Source organism: Carassius auratus, chromosome 8 (genome assembly GCF_003368295.1).
Source record: "Carassius auratus strain Wakin chromosome 8, ASM336829v1, whole genome shotgun sequence".
Taxonomy (NCBI): domain Eukaryota; kingdom Metazoa; phylum Chordata; class Actinopteri; order Cypriniformes; family Cyprinidae; genus Carassius; species Carassius auratus.
In genome coordinates, this window is record NC_039250.1 from 19,890,437 (window position 1) to 19,910,971 (window position 20,535).

At 34.9% G+C, this 20,535-nt stretch overlaps 2 protein-coding genes across 2 annotated transcripts; both read right to left on the bottom strand.

Moving 5' to 3' along the window:
- Window positions 1-234: 234 nt before the first annotated feature.
- LOC113107522 (uncharacterized) lies at window positions 235-4,700 on the bottom strand. Its single transcript, XM_026270108.1, has 5 exons — window positions 4,623-4,700; window positions 3,547-3,698; window positions 3,127-3,316; window positions 2,826-2,977; window positions 235-1,403 (listed from the first exon to the last, which is right to left on the bottom strand). The coding sequence occupies exons 1-5, from the start codon at window positions 4,642-4,644 to the stop codon at window positions 1,317-1,319; spliced, it is 603 nt and encodes a 200-aa protein (XP_026125893.1). The 5' UTR covers window positions 4,645-4,700; the 3' UTR covers window positions 235-1,316.
- An 8,653-nt stretch (window positions 4,701-13,353) lies between these two features.
- On the bottom strand, window positions 13,354-14,894 carry LOC113106763 (transcription factor 15-like). Its single transcript, XM_026268790.1, has 2 exons — window positions 14,216-14,894; window positions 13,354-13,589 (listed from the first exon to the last, which is right to left on the bottom strand). The coding sequence occupies exons 1-2, from the start codon at window positions 14,690-14,692 to the stop codon at window positions 13,524-13,526; spliced, it is 543 nt and encodes a 180-aa protein (XP_026124575.1). The 5' UTR covers window positions 14,693-14,894; the 3' UTR covers window positions 13,354-13,523.
- Between the last annotated feature and the right edge of the window lie 5,641 nt (window positions 14,895-20,535).

Below are 20,535 nucleotides of genomic sequence, written 5' to 3' on the forward strand. Positions count from 1 at the left end.
ATGTCATATGATAAGCAATATCACATGAGCAACAAGTGCAATATCACACGAGTGCTGTGCAAATATAATTTTATACAAAAGTTCAGTAAATAAGAAGTTAATTTTGTCTTATATTTTAAACACACAATGTGACCCATGACCACAAAACCAGTCATAAGGGTCCATTTTCAAAATTACAATTTATACATAATCTAAAAGCTGAATAAACACGTTTTCCGTTGATGTAAAGTATGTTAGGATAGGACTATATTTGGAAGAGATACAACTTATGAAAATCTGGAATCTGATGGTGCAAAAAAAAATGTACTATGTTTTATTAAGTCTAAATTAAGTCTTTAGCTATGCATATTACTAATCAAAAATTATGTTTCGATATGGAGATTTACCAAATACCTTCAAGATCTTTACATGAACATGATCTTTACTTAATATCCTAATGATTTTTGCCATAAAAGAAAAATCTATAATTTTGACCCATACAATATATCTGTGCTACTTATGACTGGTTTCAAGGTCAATTATTGTCTGTTTTTGCTCAATTTTGGCAGCGAAAATATTACTGTATCTATAATGCCACATGCAGCAGAACTTTGAACCATATGAACAAATCGAACAAAAAATACTTGATTTTTCTCAGATCATTTTGTATTATAGTTTATGTTAGGCTGTTGTAGCCTAAACGTGTATTTTCTTTTACTTTCTTTCTTTCTTTCTTTCTTTCTTTCTTTCTTTTTTTAATCAAATAATATATTTATTTCTAAAGCTACTTTTTGTCAATTTAACACAATAGCTATAAATTATCTTTTAAGGGTATTTTCACAGTAAAATGTATTAAAATAATAATAATTAATTAATCACCACATTATGTAATTAATTAGATAAATTAAAATTTTCATCGAGTGGCAGCCCTAGTAATAAACCTTAAGATTCATAAAGTACATATATTTGTTGCAGACAGTAAAAATTATTTACAGAGGATATACAATTATAAAAAATGGGGGGAAATGTAAAAACAAACAAAAGGCAAGAGTGTGCAGCTGTGGCAGAGCACAGGCCTAATGAATTGCAGCCCTCCCTGACTCTTGTCTCCCTCAACAGCTATAAAACAGCTCCCATTATAGATGTCCTTCTTCCCCTAGGAATAAACCATCCATAAAAAAGTAATTAAGAATAGCCAAACCACACAGAAATAAAATGGATCCTATCAACACAACCTAATGATGTGAATAACCTTGTAAATGTTTACAGGCTTGGACTGTTTTAGTTAGCTAATGGATGCGTAAAACTAAAATGATCCTATCAGCTTTTTGTGAATCTCAGTCTTTCCAGCTTGACCTTCCAGTCTTGCTTCCCCTTCCTTCCTGTTTTCTTCTTACTGTTCTAAATATGACTCGATCACACACCTGTGAAAGGAAAATGTATATGAGCCTGGTTTCAAAATCAATGAAACACACACACAAAACGTCTCCCACATATTCTTAGCAACGAGCCTGTGGTATGTCATTTCACTAATCTCTGAAACCTAAACGATTGCTAGCTGTTACAGCAAAACAGTCGTGTGAAAAAAAAAAATGAAAAAGCCAAAGTGCACACACAGCTGCAACATCATGCATTTACTACAAGACCATCACAGGGTTCAGGAGAAAAAAGCATTATTTCCTGTGATAGATAAAGTACAGCATGCAAAGACATTGATGGTGGGGCATATGTAAGTGTGGGGGGATTCGTGTGAAGCTCATGGGCCTCACCGTCTCTGTTTCCTGTTATGCAACAGTTTCTGAAGAAGTAAAGTGCAGAAACAGGTAAAATATGTTTACTGTCAGTCTGTGAGGCATGTGTTTATGCAGTCAGCATAGGACCACCGCAATTTAACTGAGAATCAGGTCAGAAATACTTCAAATGGTCACGGCATAACCATGAACTGCCTAAAATATATAAAAGATCGTTTTGTCTTTTAGGTGAAGACGGACTCAAAACAGACATGAGCTGTGCCTTTTAAATCACAGCCTCCAGAGGTCACCTTTTCAGCCGCATGCATCATTGAGAACACTGAAAATACTGAAATTTCAGTGATTTATGCAGATAACTGTATAACTTTTACTTTTATAAAATTAGTCATCCTCTATGACATATGTGGCTGACAAATGCAACCTCATGCAGCCTGCAAAATGAGACACAGCTTATCTGTTTTGAGGCCATCTATATGGCACATGAATTATCTATTTGTACTGGATGGAATAAAAATGTTACTTTATTTTCTTACAATTCCATTTTTTATCTACATATCTCACAATTCTTGCTCTCCTAGGTTGCATCTATTTTAATTAAAATGCAGTAAAGCAGTATTACTGTGGAATATTATTTCAATTTAAAAAGACTTTTCAATTGTATTATATTTTAAAATATAATTCATTCCTGTGATGGGAAAGCTTCATTTTCAGCATCATTACTCCAGTCTTCAGTGTCACATGATCCTTTAGAAATCATTCTGATATGCTGCTTTGATGTCCAGGAAGCATTCCTTCATTATTATCAATCATGAAAACAATTGTTCTGCTTAATATCTTTGTGGAAACTCATACTTCTTCAGGATTATTTGATGAATAGAAAGAACAGCATTTATTTGAAAAAGAACAGAATGAGAATAGAAAATTATAAATGCCTTTACTGTCACTTTCGATCACTTTAATGCATCCTTTCTAAATAAAAGTTATAATTTCTTTCAAAATAAAAATAACTGACCCACTTAACTTACACATAACAGTAATCTAAAATGATTCTGTGTGTTTCCTGGAATTGACAAATTGGGATGCTAATATACTCACCCCCACGGTTACAATGCAAAGAATAATTTTGGTGATGCTAATAAGAGAAAAGCCAATCACAGCCCAGGGAACAGTTAATTCTTCTACAGCAGGACAGGATTCAGCAGGGATCATGGTGGTGATGGGATAAACTGTGCTCACATCCAAACATTCTGAAAATTAAGATTACTTAGTTATTACTTACTTAGCATAATTAGAATACATGCACTTAAAGATACGGTTTTGATGCACCAACATACAGAATTTCAGAATCAAACCGATTTTATGTGGAATGAACTAGACTGTCCGGGCTCTAAATTACCTGAGATATTCAATCCAACTATAGACTCATCATTTTGACCTCCAACCTCTGCAGCCAGGAAGCATTTATATTCTCCAGAGTCTGAAGGTTGCGTATTTTTTAACACCAGGGTCTCTTTATCTTCCAGAGAAATGTTGGTCAAGTTATAGTATGCATATTCATCTTTTTTCCTCTTGATGATAGGAACATTCTAGAAAAGAAAGACATGGCTTTATTAGGGGATTTTGTTGTGGTGTTGTGTTTTCTGGTTGAACAGACCGACAAAGTCAAATGCCAAATGGTATGCCACTGAGGTGCAGAGGATGCTACTCATCAAAGGAACAGCTTTTTGCTGGCTAACCATCATGCACCTTTCTTTTTTACTTTCAGCTTACTTTCAGTATTTCAAAACTAATCAGTTAAAATATAAAAGCAACTCACATCATTTTTATACCACATGACGTAACGGTAGGTTTTTGTTTGGTCAGTAGCTGTACAAGGAAGTCTGATGACATCATTACAGTTACCCATAATAAAGTCTATTTCTTCTGTTATCCCACAGTGCAATGCTGCCATTGCAAACAACAGCAGTTCTGCAAGGAGAAATACAGAGTGGAAAGTAAGCATCAATCTGTTAATATTAGCACCTGTTTAAATAATAATTCGCTATCTGGCCTATGTGTTATCGTAGATGAACTTTCAGTGTCTGACTGTGGTGATGCTAAATGGGTCAGTGACCTATACAAATGACCTATAATATTAAATGCATAGTTAACCCCAAAATGAATCATTTTTTTCTCCTCTTTCCTCTACTAAACTAAAAAGAAAATATTTTGAAGAATGGACCTCATTGACTTTCACAGGATATTTTAACACTCTGATGAAGTCAGTTGTTTTAAACACCAAAAACAAAAACCATATGATATATACTGTAGATGCTATTTAATACCACTAACCTAACATAGATCAAACATATTTTTTAACAGTCATTAGGAATAACACACACAGAACCTTTAAATTACCATGAAATATCATTCACAGACCTGAAAACTTGTACAAAATACTGATAGTTTTGAAGAAAGGCTAAATTTAGGGTCAAGTGACTTGATTGTTTGTTTAGTAACTAAAATAAAGGAAACTGTTTGCCAACCCTCTTCACCTTCACTGGCTTATAACTGCATGATTCTGTAGAATTTCACATCCCTATCATCACATTCAGTTCTGAATTTAACAGGACAGAGAAGTTACAAAAAGAAAAGAAGTCTCAAGTGAAAAAATAAAAAAATAAAAATCACTTGTGTGTCTCTTCTAGCCATTTAGGCATCAGCTCAAAATGATACAGAAAGCACTCAACATAATTTCTGTGAACCTAATGCTTAAATTAAATAATAATATCAGAATTATTTATTTTAAAGTATTTTTCTAAGTAGTTAGGTTTGAAAGAGAACATTTTGACCATTGGCCATGGCTTTGATGAGTTTAAAGTCAGTTGGTAATAAAGTCTGAAATGCACTTACCTGGAATCTTCATATTTCTCATTCTGAGTTCTTTACAGAGGGTAAAACCAAGCCATCAGTGATTACGAGTGGCCTTACGGCTGTTTCTTATTGCTCTTCACCTACAAACAGAAAGTGTCATCAGTTTAACAAAAGTGAGGTGCTGCTTGGAGAAAACATGAAAAGGTCATGCATGTCTCAATTCCGCCCTCTGGTGAGTGTAACGATAAATAATAATAATAAAAAACGGACGTTTGTACATAAAACAGAATATAAAAGAAGATGATAACTACCCCAATACATTTTTTAATCATTGAATCGTCACTGACTTTGACTGGAACAAAATAGGATGGATATTTTAAATATGTGGCAGAGTCAAAAACATATCGAGAAAAAAATAACAAATAAAAGAAAAGCCAGAACTTGCTTATGTAGATATTTTTGTGAATGGTGTAGAGTTTCAGATCATCATTTTATAATAAAATTTAAATCTGAGAAATTACTGTTTAAATGACATTAGTATAATTTACATAGTATAAATTAATAATTATAAATGTATTGATTGCAATAGTATTGTAAATAGCCTTACTAAAATAATGTTATTTCAGATAGTCATCTGAATTATACTGAAATATTTCTAACAATATTAACTGAAACAACACACAAATAAATACATGAACATAAATATTTACACACATATACTATTCTAATATTATTAGAAAATACGGGATTAGTTTCCATTCAGTGATACTCAACTATATATATATATATATATATATATATATATATATATACATATACATATACATATACATATATATATACATATACATATACATATATATATATATACATATACATATACATATACATATATATATATACATATACATATATATATATATATATATATACATATATATATATATATATATATATATATATATATATATATATATATAAACTATAATTATATATTTAATATATTTAAAGGGGTCATCGGATGATACATGCACTTTTATAAGTAGTTTGAACTGAAATGTGTGTTGGCAGTGTGTGTACACAACCACCCTATTATGATAAAAATCCACCCAGTGTTTTTGTTTGTAATCTACTAAAATCTTTACCCCTCCTCAATTCGAGCTGATCTCAGATGCCTGTCTTTGTGATGTCATGATAGTTTGATTGACAGTAGCATTTTAGCACAGACTGGACTGTCAGTTTTTATCATGGTTTTTATAGTCTATGGTATTACCTTGTTTTCGATGCTGGAGCAGGCATAGAATATCTTGTTGGATGTAATAATAAACATAGCAGTCGTCATTTGCTGACATCTGAGTGGATTACATTTGTTTTTGAAGAGAATGCTCCCCCTGATCTACCTAAATTTGTCTGTCTTCATGCGAATCATTTGTGATTCAACTTCACCAACAGAAAAAGTAAGTACTGTAAACGTTTTTTTAATGAATCTATAATGTGCTAATTAACAAGTTTCACATGAATGTGGCTAAAGTAAACAATTTCTATGAGAGCAGCTTGGAAGAGAGGGGTGGGATCAGCAGAGCTCATTAACATTTAAAGGAAAATGCTACAAAACGGCTCACCCTGAAAAGAGCTGTTGTTGACAGGGTAAAAAAAAAAAATTGTTTTTTACTGAACCATTTAGACATTTTAACCAAACTATGTTAAAGACATTTCATTAAGACCCTAAAGAATCATATTTTCAGAACTATGTATGAACATGTTTCTACTTTTATTTATATGTATTAATGATGTATAGAAACACATTAGGCCTATACATTCTCTGTCCTAATGTTTTGGACCCGTTTAGAGTCACCACAGTCAGACACTGAAAGTATCTTTAAACCTACAATGATTGGCCAAGAAAGAAAAAAAAAAGATTTACCATACACAGGTTAAATACGTTCATAAGATTCAGAAATGCTAGATAAAACAAATGGATCATATTACATGGGCAGATTTGGCATGTTTGACATATCTGATTTCTGTTAAATATAATGGGATATAATGGAAATACTGACAAGTTAGAAACTGCTGAACGCAAAAGAGCAAAGTGGAAACACATTTGTGTTAGTCATTGGTGAACTGTTTTGCTGGGTCTGCACTTGTGGTTTATCACAACGGAACTTTAGTCATCATTATGTTAAACTAATGTTATTTGTGGTCGTTTGAAAGCTATAACCTACTTAAACACATTAGTAATGAAATTTAACTTTTGCTCATACGTGAATGAGCCACGTGCTCCTGTTGTGGAAGTTACAAATATTTCACAAAAGGTTTCAGAACTATCTTCTCCTGTTTCTCTCTCTCACTCACTTTGGTTTGCTCTTTTGAAGTCTTTGTTTTCCTTTGAGTCCCATTTGCAGTCACAAATGGCTGAATCACAGAGCTGTAAAGCTGCTCTTCCATGGCAGTAAATAAGGCGTCTGTGAAAGTGGTTGACGGTGGACTTGCTTTTCTTCAGTCCGGAACTCGACCCTCTCCTCTCTCTGGACGCAGAGATCCTCCTGCCCGTAATGACTGTATGACATGCTCTTCTCCATCCTGTTGTTCTTCATATTGGGGTTCCCCCACTTTTTTCTTTTTCTTCCCTCCTTCTTTCCCTCTCCTAATTTGTCCCAGTGTTTGCTGGAGTCTTACTTGCTGACAGGATAGTGAGGGATCAGGATATTAATAGGAGGCTGTATGAATAGGAAGAGGAAGACACAGAGAGAGGGTTGCGATTACGCCATCTGGATTAAACAATGCCTGGGCTACTTCAGGATGGACACAATAAATGAGAGGACAGCAGGGGCAAGTGAGAAAGGAGGAGAGCCTCTGCTTCATGCAGAATGCATACTGTAATTTATACAAAGATTATTACACATTCATTGACATTTCAGTCATCTGATATTAGGTTAAATTGCATCTGCTTGTTACATTTTGTGTGCTACTGACTACTAGGCTACCATATTTTCACAACAATGTTCACAGCAGCTCTAAACTTACATGACAGCTGCATGCTGTATCTCCACACTGAATAGTGACAGACACATCATATGTGTGGATATGCATTTATGATCGAGATACAGATAATTCTGCATATTCAAGCAAGACTTTTGTCAGAGTAAATGCGACACACTCTTAAGCGTAGATTTCCGTACGATCTGCTTACGCCCCATTGACAGTCAGGTTTAAGGGTGGACATTTGAATTCACCTTTTTTATTTTGAAAAATCATATGTGACTTTAAATATAATAGTAAATAAGGCCTGTCTTTCAGAGCATGGGCACAACATCAAAGTAAATCTCAATTATATATGATTAAAGATATAAAGCTAGCTGCAGGCGAGCTTGTTTTTTAATAATTTTATTACGTTTTCAAAATACATAAAAACAAGAATATCAAAGTCATTAACTAAATAAGCAATAGTGTGATGATGCCTGCATGAAGACATTTGCGTTAATTTTATTAATTTTTTTGTGTATTTTTCTGCAATTTCAGTTTTTTGTTTTTGTTTACACTTTTGTTACTTGTTTTGTAGTGCTCAAAGTATTTATTTTTATATAAAATATTGGCAATTCATGCAAAACTTCACCACATCGACATGGAAAACACCCTGTCCCTTCGATCACTTACAACAGTACGGAACAAATTATGATTCCACTGAAAAGTCCATCATGATTAGCTTATTCTGTGAATATAATAACATATAGTAGAAGACTATAGGCCTGTAGTTCATTTTTTAACAGTATTTTTTTTGTGACAGAAAATTATCTTGTTTGCACTTATGTTACAGTATAAATTTGAAACCAGAAAATAAATTACTGTTTTACAAGATCCTGTTTTTGACTATTTAATGAATTTATTAGTTATTACTGAGAAAAAGCTAAAAGTTAAAATCTATCCCTAAATGGTACATAATCATACCTTAAGTATACATATTAGTAACTTCTGACACAGGGACAATTTTTTCCGAAAGTATCAAATGTGTATTTACAGCATACATATAAATGTATGGGAAGACTGAATGAATTAAACAACAATTAATTAAAGGATGAACTGCAAAAAACTAAAATACATTAGTACCACTAATGTTTACTACATTTGTTTGAAGGTTCCCTCAGAAATGTTTTGGTAGTCATGGAGATCTTAGCTTATGTTATTCATTTTAAATATGCAGTTATCAATGTGCGTATGTGTCTGTGTGGGTGTGTGTTTTGTGCAGTCTACAGCAGGTCCCTGAGGTTATTAGAAGCCACAGCTGTGTGTGTGTGTGTTTATCTGAAGGCCCATGTTTCTGTCAGTGAGCTTGTTCAGAGCGCTCTTACTGCATCTGATTGAGGATTTCCTCTAGATGATCGTTACCTCCACACACACACACACACACACACACATAGAGGAACGCCCCAAATGTTCCATCAATACACAGCAGACTCTCAAAGCCTCCACAGCTGGGAGATTTTCCCATGCGAAAACACAGTACAAAAATGCAGACACACACACCAGTGACGTAATAAACGTAATGACAATACCGTATATATTTCAGTTCTGTTTGACAATAATAAATTCCTTTATTATATAGATATCATGTGAATCGGGAAGATTTAGGAATACAAAATCATTTGTGATTTTTCTTTTGATTGATTTTGGATTGCGTGACTATGATTTTGCATTAATAGATTTTGCTGATATTAGATTACATATGTTGAAACTCTTAAAGACATAAAGTTCAAAGACATCATTCTGGGACTGATACGTGTGTGTCTGTGTGTGTGTGTGTGTGTGTGTGTGTTGTGCTGTGTTTTGGCTGAGAGCTGCTTCCTCTGACCCAGTTTTGTTATGGTCCTTATTAAAAATACTTTGATGATGCTTGATGATTGTGATGATGATAATTATGATGGCCCGTCTCCCTCTGCACCCCTCCTGTTGTGTGGATGTCTTATTGTTTGATTGTTTTCTTTCGGAAGCATCGCTAGCACGATACCGAAACTGACCCCTCACCCTGAGTACGGTTAATGTCTGGGAGGGCCACATCTTCTGCTCGACGGCATTCCGCGCTGATAGCTGTGGAGCGTTTACATTGTCCAGCAATTCCCCACTCAGGGAATTCCGCTTCCAGACTCCTGAATACTGAACAAAAACAATAAGTGTGTGTGTGTGTGTGTGTGTGTGTGTATGTGTATGTGTGAGTGAGAGACTGAGAATGTGAGGCAGCAAGCTTGTGTATTAATGATGCTTCCTCCTTCCTTCTCAAAGCTTCAGAGGTTGGTAAATGTTTGAGCTGAGTTTTTAATGTTACCTTATGAGAGAGGGAAAGAACAAGTTAAAGTCATTAAATTATATTTACATCGAATAAATGTTAACTGAATTGCCTATATATATATATATAGAGAGAGAGAGACAGAGAGAGAGAGAGAGAGAGAGAGAGAGAGGTCAGTTATGTGGAGGGAATTCTTTTTTTTCTGTATCTATTAATTTATTCTAAAATAGATTTAATAAATGCAGTTTATATGAACATTTAATTGATTTAACTGATTTAATTGAATTAATTATTATTATTATTATTATTTAAAAAAAAAGATAGGCAGTGAAGCAGTTGTGTTTTAAAATATTATTAATTTTTGAGAAAACAATGTCCACCAAATCAGTATTTTTTTTTTTTTTTTTTTTTGCAAATAAAACAGATTATTGGAGTATAATTTACTAAATTGCATGTTTCATTTAATGTGTTACTTGCCATTCCTTTGTAATTGTTTGTGAAATTTGCTTGTCCTATATCCTATATTTTCAGTGAATAAGAAAACCCAAAAACAAATGTATTATGAAAAGTAAGGCTAAAACATTTTTTTTTACATTTATTTTTACCTTTTTATTGATTAGCTAAAATAGTATCCAAATTATGATTCAACCCCTTTTTTTACCTTGAAATATGTGTTTAAGATTGTCTAATAAAATGTATTAGTGTATTTTGTATTTTGTCTTTTGTCTATTGTATTGTATTCTTTTCTACATGGTACAGGGGTACAAAGCTAGATTTTTAAATTTTTTCTCTTTTATCATTTCAAATATCTTAAATATTATGCAAATAATAATGTTAAAAATATATTTCATACATATATTTTAACTTTACACCGTATGAAATTCTCTCATAATCTGTGTAATGGTTTTTCTAAAGCAACCGTCTTTTACCCTTGTTGCAGTTAGAAGGGTCCCAAAGTAGAATTAGTTTCAAACATAATGTTTTTATTTCAGTATTAATATAATTGGCGTGGAGGTCTGAGTTCTCTTTGCTGGCCGGATACAGTCCTGTCAGTGAATTATGGAGTCTGGGAATCATCCATCTGCTGGGCTGGTGGAGCTGAACAGAAGTGAGGTGTGCGTGTGTGTGTGTGTGTGTGTGTGTGTCTGGATTCGTGTAGACTCTGCCAAACTCAGAGGAGGGAGTTTCCTTCTGGGACATGTGTCACTAGGCAACCACTTAGTCATTAGTAAACGAGTGTCAAGGTTCGGGGTCTGAGAGGAAAGAGGTTGTTGGGTTTTGTTATGAAATGCTTCTAATAAGCCAAGTGAAAACCCCAAAGAGACCAAATCAAACCCGATTTATGAAGCTCCAAATATCATAGTTAATCCTATAGAATCTGCTTTGAAATGATGAAATCACAGCAGTGAGGGTAAGATTCGACTGCAGTACAATCGGCTGGGAGATATCAGTCACACTTTAGACATCGTATGAGGGGAATTCAGACTCAACCAGCTGCCAAAACACTGAAGTACCATCACTGCACACTGCTGAACCAATTCATTATCATAAAACATATACAGTAATGTTCAAAAGTCTGAGTGCACTCGTGAAAATGTGTCTCTAATTAAATATAAATCTTTTTGTAAATTATTTTAGACGTTCATCATTTATTAATATGGGGTTAAATGTCACAATTTTTATTTCAGGTAATATTTTGTATAGACACAAGCCTCAAAGTCTAGGCTATAAAAGTCATAGAAGTTTAATCCACTAGTATTGCTCAGGAGAAATAGTACATTTAATTAAACAGACATGTGACAACATGCCCCAATAGTGTCTATCACATGCTTTTCAGTCAAACCTAACCAGTAAAACAACAGTGAAACAGAATCAATGAATGACTAAACAAATAAACTAAATGTAAATGTATATAGCCTAACACATAATATAATAAATCTCAATATCAAATCCCAACCATTAAGAAATTAAATAAACATTAATTTCCCAGAACTTTGATTAGACTATATAAAAAATATTTTAATATAATATATAATCAGATAACTTTTTATGTATTATTATATTTGATAAAACATAGCTATTTTTAATATATTAAATCTCAATCATTAATTCAATCATCATAATTTCTCAGATATATCTGGGACTGACTCCTATAGCAGCCATCATCTTTCGAACAGATCCTAAATCCATTCCCGGTTGTTTAACATGAGAAACATGCATTCTGCGTAACTCTAGTGGAATGAATGTCTCTGTCTCCGGTCTGATCGCAGCATGAGACCAAAGAGGAGCGATCAGACACAACATATTTGCTGTCTCCTGGGTTATTTAAGGTTTTCCTTTCTCAACAGTTCACAGGGTTAGTCTTTTTTTTTTTTTATTAACTGCAGAAAAGTTCACAGAATATATTGGGATATTGGCAATTTTAAAGATCCATTTTTGACTGCGATTTTAAAACACCCACTCAGCTTGTATGTACAGTAACCTATGACCTTCATCCAAGCATCCGAGAGCTTAAATGCTTTATCTTTACCCTGACCTTCGACCTTGCTTTCTCTTTATCAAACCCCCTCTTCCACTTTCTCTTGCTGTGTATTACCCCACCTTCCATGTCGACCCTGCTGGTGATTTATGCAGCTCACAGATGCACAGCTGCAGCAGGTCCCCATGCTGACCGGAGGGTAGTATTTACCGTGACTAATACATACCAGATCTCAAAATCACATGCAGACAGAATGAGAGAGATATGTAAAAAATATTTAAAAATAATCATAATAATCAAAGGAAAACATTTAGATTCTGTCCTTCAAAGAAATTACAAACCAACACAACAATGATGAAAGGACAACATTGAGAAATAGAGGAGTTAAAATATGTGAAGAGATAATCAATGAGTTTTTTTCTGAATTTAAATGAATGTTTATTTTCAGATGACTGATTGATTTGAAGCTCTGCCTGAATCCCATGAGCCCTGAACTCTTCTTTCAGCTCTTGGTGTGTTTTCCTGGCAATGTTTGGATTTTTAAATCCAGAAAAGCATCAGCCAATAAAAATCACTATAAACGCTCTATAAATGTAATTGTTTGGTTTCAAAAACAAGTTGAAAATTAGTTTTAAAATTAAATAATATACCGTTTAAAAAGTTGCAGTATAACCTTTATAAAGATGTCCCACAAAGCACTGATTTTTATACTAAAATCTATTAATGCTTAGGTCTGCTTCTGAGGATGTTTAGGAAAACTCATCATCATCATTCATTTTCTATGTTTTACCAAATGAAAACGTTTAGTTCACAGATTTATTGCAGATATATTTCATTTTAAAGAAAACTCTTTTCAACACGAAACATTTTTATGTGCCATCCACGCATAACTGACAGAGGACATTTGAAATTTGAAAAAATATATATTTTATTTCACCATGGTGTTTTCACAATTTGTGTATAAAATGTATAAATTCTCTTTAACAAAAAAGAAAAAAAAGTATGCACTGCATTTAAAATGTTCATATCTTTATACAAATCACACAAGGAAAAGATACAGAAAACTCAAAATTAACTCTTGTTTGAATGGCGAGTCTCCCGATAATCTCCGTCGCGAGGAGTCTCGCTCACCTCTCGCGCTCCCTGAGTTGCGGCTTTATCTCACGAGCCGCTGCCGCTGCTACCGGCGTGTCACGCGCAATGACGTGATACCCCGCATACGGACACAGTCAGTCCCGTCCTTTATCTGCAGAAATACACACAGACAAAGCAAAAGGTTATTCATTTAATGTCATACAAATATATAACCTAGACTCTCTGTCTGTGATGGGCCTAGCCTATTCTCTTTTATCAAATGTTTTTCTTTATAGGCCTTCTAAATATTGGGAAACAACTCAATTTAGGCCTCGATAAAGACATTTAATGTATGACAGTGAAAGAGTAAACTATTGTGAGGAAATATAGATAGGATAGCCTATTTAACATTTTTATTAGCATCTGGCACAAAAAAATGTGCCCAAATACATTAGCAGTAGCCTGTCAGAGGGGAACAAATGTTAAAGTTAAAAAATGCTGTCACTGAAGCCTATATATATTACAGCCATAATTAAAACTAATGACATGAGGACTTCTATTAGGTTAGCTATTTTTGTTAAGTAGCCTAAATGTGTTTCCTTTCGTTTATTGTGCTTTATTCTCAAAATTGGTCCATTTGCAATTGGTCCTTCACACTTTCTGAGGTGCGTGGATCTGCACATCCTGTCCATTTGCCATTCATAAATGTTTGCTGTTATAAAGATAAGTGTTTATTATTAGGCTCCTGTTTCCGTAGACACTATCTATATCCAAATGCATTATTTGAAATGTTCTTACCCCTTTTCTCTGGCTGCTGAGGCAAAAAGTACATATGGTGCGCGGCTGCTTTCCTCCGCTGTCCCCCTGCGCGCTGTAAACCGCGCTCACGCACGGCTGCGCGTCCTCTCCTCCGTCCCCTATCAGGAGCACATTGGCCAGATGTGAAATGTAACTGGAGGCTAAGCGCAGAGTCTCAATTTTTGACAGTTTTCTGTCCACCGGCTCGGTGGGAATAAGAGTCCGTAACGCCGTGAAAGCAGTGTTGACGCTCTGCGTCCTGTCGCGTTCCCGCGCGTTGGCTGCGTTCCGTTGCTTTACTATCACCACACTGCTCACCGTGGACATCTGCCGCCGCTTCTCCGCACTGAGACAGCAGCCGTAGCTCTGCTCCGAGCTGCCGTCGCTCTCGCTGCGGTTCTCCTCATCCTCGGACATCATGGCAACATCCGGGTACGCTCGATGAGTCGCCATGGGCCGTAGCATGGCAAATGCCATCACTAAAAATTATCTGGACTCCGATCTGAGTGAAAAGCGCTTGATGAAACCGAGAGAGAAGTATCCAAAGTATCCAAAATGAAACGATGGCTTGTTGTCAAGCACTAGCCACGCAAACACTGCATCGCCAAACCCTGATATGTGTTTCAGCAGTTGGACAATCTCATCACATGTTAAAGATCATCTGGAAGCGCGTCCTCCAAGTCATTCCAAGCGCGAGCAGCTTAAGCAGGAGCAGCGCGCGCGGTCTTATAGGATCAGGGAGGAGCAGTCACTCGTATGCAAATAACCAAAGCTACAGACTCACAGACAAGCTAAATCATATTTGAGCACAAAATACCTATTTTTAATACTTGATAGTTTTGCTAACAAATTAAATACATCAAGGGATAAATAAAAAACATTAAGAACAAACTAAAGATATGCATTCACATGAAAGTATAAAGGTATGTTTATTTGGGCAGGTAGGTCTGGCAGTATGGCTTTATGTATCATGCACTCTCAGAAAAAAAAAATATATATATATATATAAAACCTGTCATTTGGGTAGCATCTTTTTAAAGTTCCATATTCCTAACTATTAGTAAAGTGTGCGTATTAGAATATAAAATGTACAAATGTGTACCTTTTAAAAAGCTACTGCCGTGACAGCTGTTGTACCTATTTTCCGAGAGTGTGCAAATACATTTAGAGATGAGTTTTATTTCTATAGTACAAACGCACTGCCTTCTGTACCATCACTGTATCATGGTACTGCCACAGCAAATGTAAGGCTATGCGTGTTTTATAGTTGTATAAATGTATAATTTATAATATGTATGTAATATTGGTTATTTATAATATTATAAAGTCATATATTTTTAATTTAATTTAATTAGTTTATTATTCCTCGTGTTTTTATGCTGTTGAAGAAATATGTTGCAGTTGTGTTTCATGTCGTTTGTCAGTGTTTCTTGATGCAAGATTGTTTCCATTTGATCGCGGTTTTAACGTTTATAATTGGAAAAAAAACATATTTTGATTTTGATTTTGGCATCTTTTGTCTCTATCAGATATACTGTAAAAGATTAAACCCACTAAAACTGAAAACTTCAATTTAATTGCTGCCTAGGCTACATGTTTAAAATATTAATTGCATTTGTTAAACTTTGAATTTAGTGACTTAATATTTATTATTATCATGATCATCATCATCATCATCATCATCATCATTATTATTATTATTATTATTATTATTCTGAAATGTGGAAACAAAGAAATAGACAATTAAAATAAAACAGCTCGTGGAGTAATACGAGCCTTCACTGGGAAAAACAGAAGCTGCACCTGCAAGCAGCTCTCGGCCGGTGATTATCCTCTGAATTTATTGCTTTTATTGCGCGCCATTTGACAGCGAGGCGTTTAAAACAGCAGCGGGCCTATGAACGCGCAACAAACACGCTGGCAAACGCACTGCAAAGATAAATATGTTTATTTACAGAAGCATGATCCTAGTAAATATTAGATAAACAAACAAAAAAAAAATCAAATTTAAGACGACCTGCAATTGAGCATATATTTACTTTAAAATACAGAGCTGTCTTCGCAGAATCACATTGGGCAGTACTGATTGTGTTAGCTGAGAGTTTCAGACCCGCTAAGCTTTGTTTTCATTCAGTGGCTCGGAGAGCACGAGGCCGCTATACAGAACAATAGGGGTCTCTCTTTTTCAAGCCTTTTCTTTTCTCACCTTCTGTTTCTTCTTCATTGTTCACTTCTTTTCTTCTCTCATACACTCACATTGTAAGTTTTTTTTAATTTCGTATTTAATAACCTATACAGACATTAAATTTGTTTGCTTTCATTCTTATTTCCTGTCATAAATAACCTTCCTGTCATAATTCATGACTGGCCTTGTCATATAAGAATAACATGTCTCACCGTTTCACAATCATGCTCTAAATAAAGTGTCTGTTTCGGTGCAAAGGAATGCAAGACCTTAAATCAACCATATGTACTTATGTGACCAAACTCACTAACCTGTGACCTCTCTTCTTGACCTCAGCTTATGTGCTCAAGAAATGTGGTCATCCTCATTTGGTCCTATAATCGCTCAGTTGCAATATGCATAACTAAATGCTTTATTGGATGAAAGACTTTAAATGGAAATGTATATTTCTGGGCATTTTGATGCATTTCAACTGAATCTTGGTCAAAAACTCTCCTTGTTTTGACTTGTCACATTAACAACAGCTTAAAGCACAGGTCTCTTTAACACACAGGTTATATCATTTGCATGATAACATTCACATAATTGTGTTTGTTGATCTTGCAACTGTTTGGTTTGTAGCTGAGGGGCAGAGTTTCTGCTGGAGTAGGTTATACTCCATATAGTATAAGGTGAGCTTCTGCTGGGACAGAGCTCACGCAGAGATGGTTTGTTTATAGCCAGAAGCGGGTGTTGGGTAAATAAACATGAGGCAGATGTTAAGAATGATCTTAGAAAGAGAGAGTGAGACAGTAGTGGCAAATGGTTTCCAGACTCTTTTTCTCTGTCTAATTTATTTTCTCTGTGCTTCCACGGCCCGTAATATGTCACTTGGAGCAGCTTTTACAAACATGCCTGTGTCACTTAAACCCAGGACTTTCTGTCCCCTCAGCTGCACCAACAACCCCCTCCTAACATCTACGACACCTACGACATTTTCAAAACACCTGCACACTGTTTTTACAAGCCTGGTGGGCAATAATCAATGAAGCTATGCTGATCCATACAACCCCTAATGTAAATGTTCAAAACAAACAGCAATTAAAGATGAATTAGTGTTAGTCCGTGTTTATTTCTTCATATATTAGGCTAATGTATTTATTTATTTTAGAATTTTTAGGTAACTGCATTAATGTTAACAAATTTATTGTGTCACCATTTCTTTGCTGATTATGTATTTATCATGCAATGACAGACTCAATGTTCTCATATGAGTTGGATGGAGTGAGTCAGTGAGCTAAGACTGCAGCTGAATACACAGATTTACAGGGCCAATAACATCATGTCATAGAGAAATAGACTTGTTTAGGAGGAAGGAGAGAGGGACTGTAGGCTCTGGGTTCACACATTTGACTGAGTAGAGCAGGTGTGTGTGTGTGTGTGTGTCTGTGTGTGTCTGTGTGTGTTATGGGAAGAGGGGGTAGAGTACGCTAGAAGAATTTTCCCTCTATAATGCAACAATCTGTGGTATTATATTAAAGAAATATTTTGTGGTTCAAGTTAAGCTCAATCAGCAGCGTTTGTGGTGTAATGGTGATTACCACAAAAATAATTTAGTTTTCTGTCATGAATATAAATAAATAAATAAATACATAAATATATAAAAGTAAATGTGGCAAATTTGTGTAGAATTTTAAAGCAGAAATTTGTAGCTTAGAATTTTATAGAAGTGCATACATTAAAGGGGGGGTGAAATGCTATTTCATGCATACTGAGTTTTTTACACTGTTAAAGATTTGGATTCCCATGCTAAACATGGGTTTAAGTAAAACTGCTTCAAATATCTCTGTGTTGTTGACTTAGCTATCGGCGCGTAAGCACATCAAGTAAACAACATGCGATGTTGGCATCAAACTGCACTTTCCACATGTACAGCTTAAAAAAAAAAAAAAAGACGACAAAGTGGAACTTAGTCATTTTCCAAAACCGCTAAGCAAATATATACAGTTTCAATACATACCAAGCAGAGACGTCGTTGCTGATGCTGCTCTTGTTAAATTTCAGCCTCTGGATCTGATTCTGGATCATAAATATACGCTGAATCTGACTGTTAGCCATGGTTTGTTTTGGATGATGGTTTTTCCCTCACGGTAATGTCACAGCTTCCAAACGCTCTCAACGCAAAAGCCTACTGGCGCTCCTGATTTTTTAGCTCCGCCCACACGTCACACCTCCAGCCGGTCGTGTTTTTCTGGGAAAAATCGGTACAGACTATCTTTCTCTTATAAATATAATAAAACTAAAGACTTTTTGGAGTTATGAAGGATGCAGTACTACTCTATAGGTACTCAAGATTAACAGGATATTGAGTGAAAACTATCATTTCACCCCCCCCCCCACCTTTAAAGAAATAGTTTACCCAAATATGAAAATTTGTTGAAAATGTACTCACCCTTAGGCTCCAGTTCATCAGTTAATGTCTTGTGAAATGAAAAACTATGTGTTTGTCGTAAACGAACAAACGTTTTATTTTTAAAACCACAAAAATTCTAGTCCATAATCCACAATAACATTTCCTCCAAAAGTCCATCCACCATTGTCTTCTCACATTAAAATACACCGACATATTTGTTTGTTTTGGGCTGTTTTTCATGAAAAATGTGCTTGATCCATGTATACTTCTCTCTTGATTTAGATGAGATTACTTTTTCTTTTCTTTTTTTTACTGGAGATAATTATTATAGAGGATTCATCACTAAACGGCTTTTCACTTCACAAGACGCTAATTGATGTATTTAAGTTGTTACTTGTTGTGGATTATTGTGATGTTTTTATCAGTTGTTTGGACTGTCATGCTGATGGCACCCATTCACTGAAGAGGATTCATTGGTGAGCAAGTGATGTAATGCAATATTTCTTCAAATCTGTCCTGATTAAGAAACAATCTTGGGTGGCCTGAGGGTGAAAATAATCATTAATCTTGTAAAATGTGTTATAACATCTGTAAGATTTGACCTATGAAGCTGTTCTCATCACTTTACAATGGTTTAACAGTTGCATTGCAACAGAATCGTAGTATTAAATGTAACTTAACCCCCCAAAATAGTAAAATTAAAATCATGTACATGCATATTGTTTAGGCACTATGCTATTGAAAAAGAGCATTTTGATATATATAGATTGGCACTATATACTTATTGTAAGTGCCTTACTTTATATATATTTAAAGAAGAAATCGATCAAATCTATTTTTGTGGTAATCAGCAATATTCCACAAATGTTGTAAACTGAGCTCAAGCATAATATTCCTTTAATACACTGCTGTCATATAGAAATGCACATTTGGACTCATTCTAAGCCATAGATATTATTCATTGCATGCGTATTAAGGATGTAGAGGGTGTATAAGGGTGAATAGACATCAGAATGAGTTTATCACTGTATATAATGTGGTATTGTGGTGCAGTACATTATCTGTATGAATATAGGGTCAGTGTCTAATAACTCATATTGCGGCCACATGTTATGGAGGTGTGTGTGAGAAAGAGAGCAGGCAAATGTGTTTTCAGGACAGCTAATTCTTCACAGCATTTGCAAGGCTAATGTACATCCATCCAGAGGGGATGAGAAGTCCATTATTCATTTGCATGTAACTCCACAAATATGCTGAAATGGTTTGGTAAATTTCCCTGTGTGAGTGTGCAAGTATATGTCATTATTTTGTCATCATGTAACCCCCCTGCACTGCAGCGTCAGCAGGGGATTCATACAGCGCACAGAGCCACAGTGTGAAATCAGACGCTATTCAGGGAAATGTTGACTGACCCCTGCAGGTAAGGGTCAATGGTAGGATCCTGCCAAAAGCTGTACAGGAAAAGGAAGTCTATTCATGTCCTATTGCTCCATAACTCTTGGACTCTGACATACAAAACAAGACCATAGAGAAGGAGCACTAACACACACACACATAACGTACACTTCAAAACAGAGGACACAAGTCTACGTCAATGATCTGGTGTCTGATGATACAGTACTCAAACACATAAACAAGTCTGTGAAATCTGTTGAAAAAATAAATAAAATAAAAAGTAAAATTTCATACCTAAATTGTGATTCAGTAATGGATGTTAAATGACTAAATTGGTATCGTGAAATT

Excerpts from the sequence above, each read along its gene's own strand:
- LOC113107522 (XM_026270108.1), bottom strand. The coding sequence starts at position 4,644 with ATGAGAAATATGAAGATTCCAG. Across the intron at positions 3,317-3,546 it reads TCATGTGGTATAAAAATGAT|AATGTTCCTATCATCAAGAG; the intron begins GTGAGTTGCTTT and ends TTTCTTTTCTAG. Across the intron at positions 1,404-2,825 it reads TTTGCATTGTAACCGTGGGG|GTGTGTGATCGAGTCATATT; the intron begins GTGAGTATATTA and ends TTCCTTTCACAG.
- LOC113106763 (XM_026268790.1), bottom strand. The coding sequence starts at position 14,692 with ATGGCATTTGCCATGCTACGGCCCATGGCGACTCATCGAGCGTACCCG. Across the intron at positions 13,590-14,215 it reads TCAGCAGCCAGAGAAAAGGG|ATAAAGGACGGGACTGACTG; the intron begins GTAAGAACATTT and ends GTATTTCTGCAG.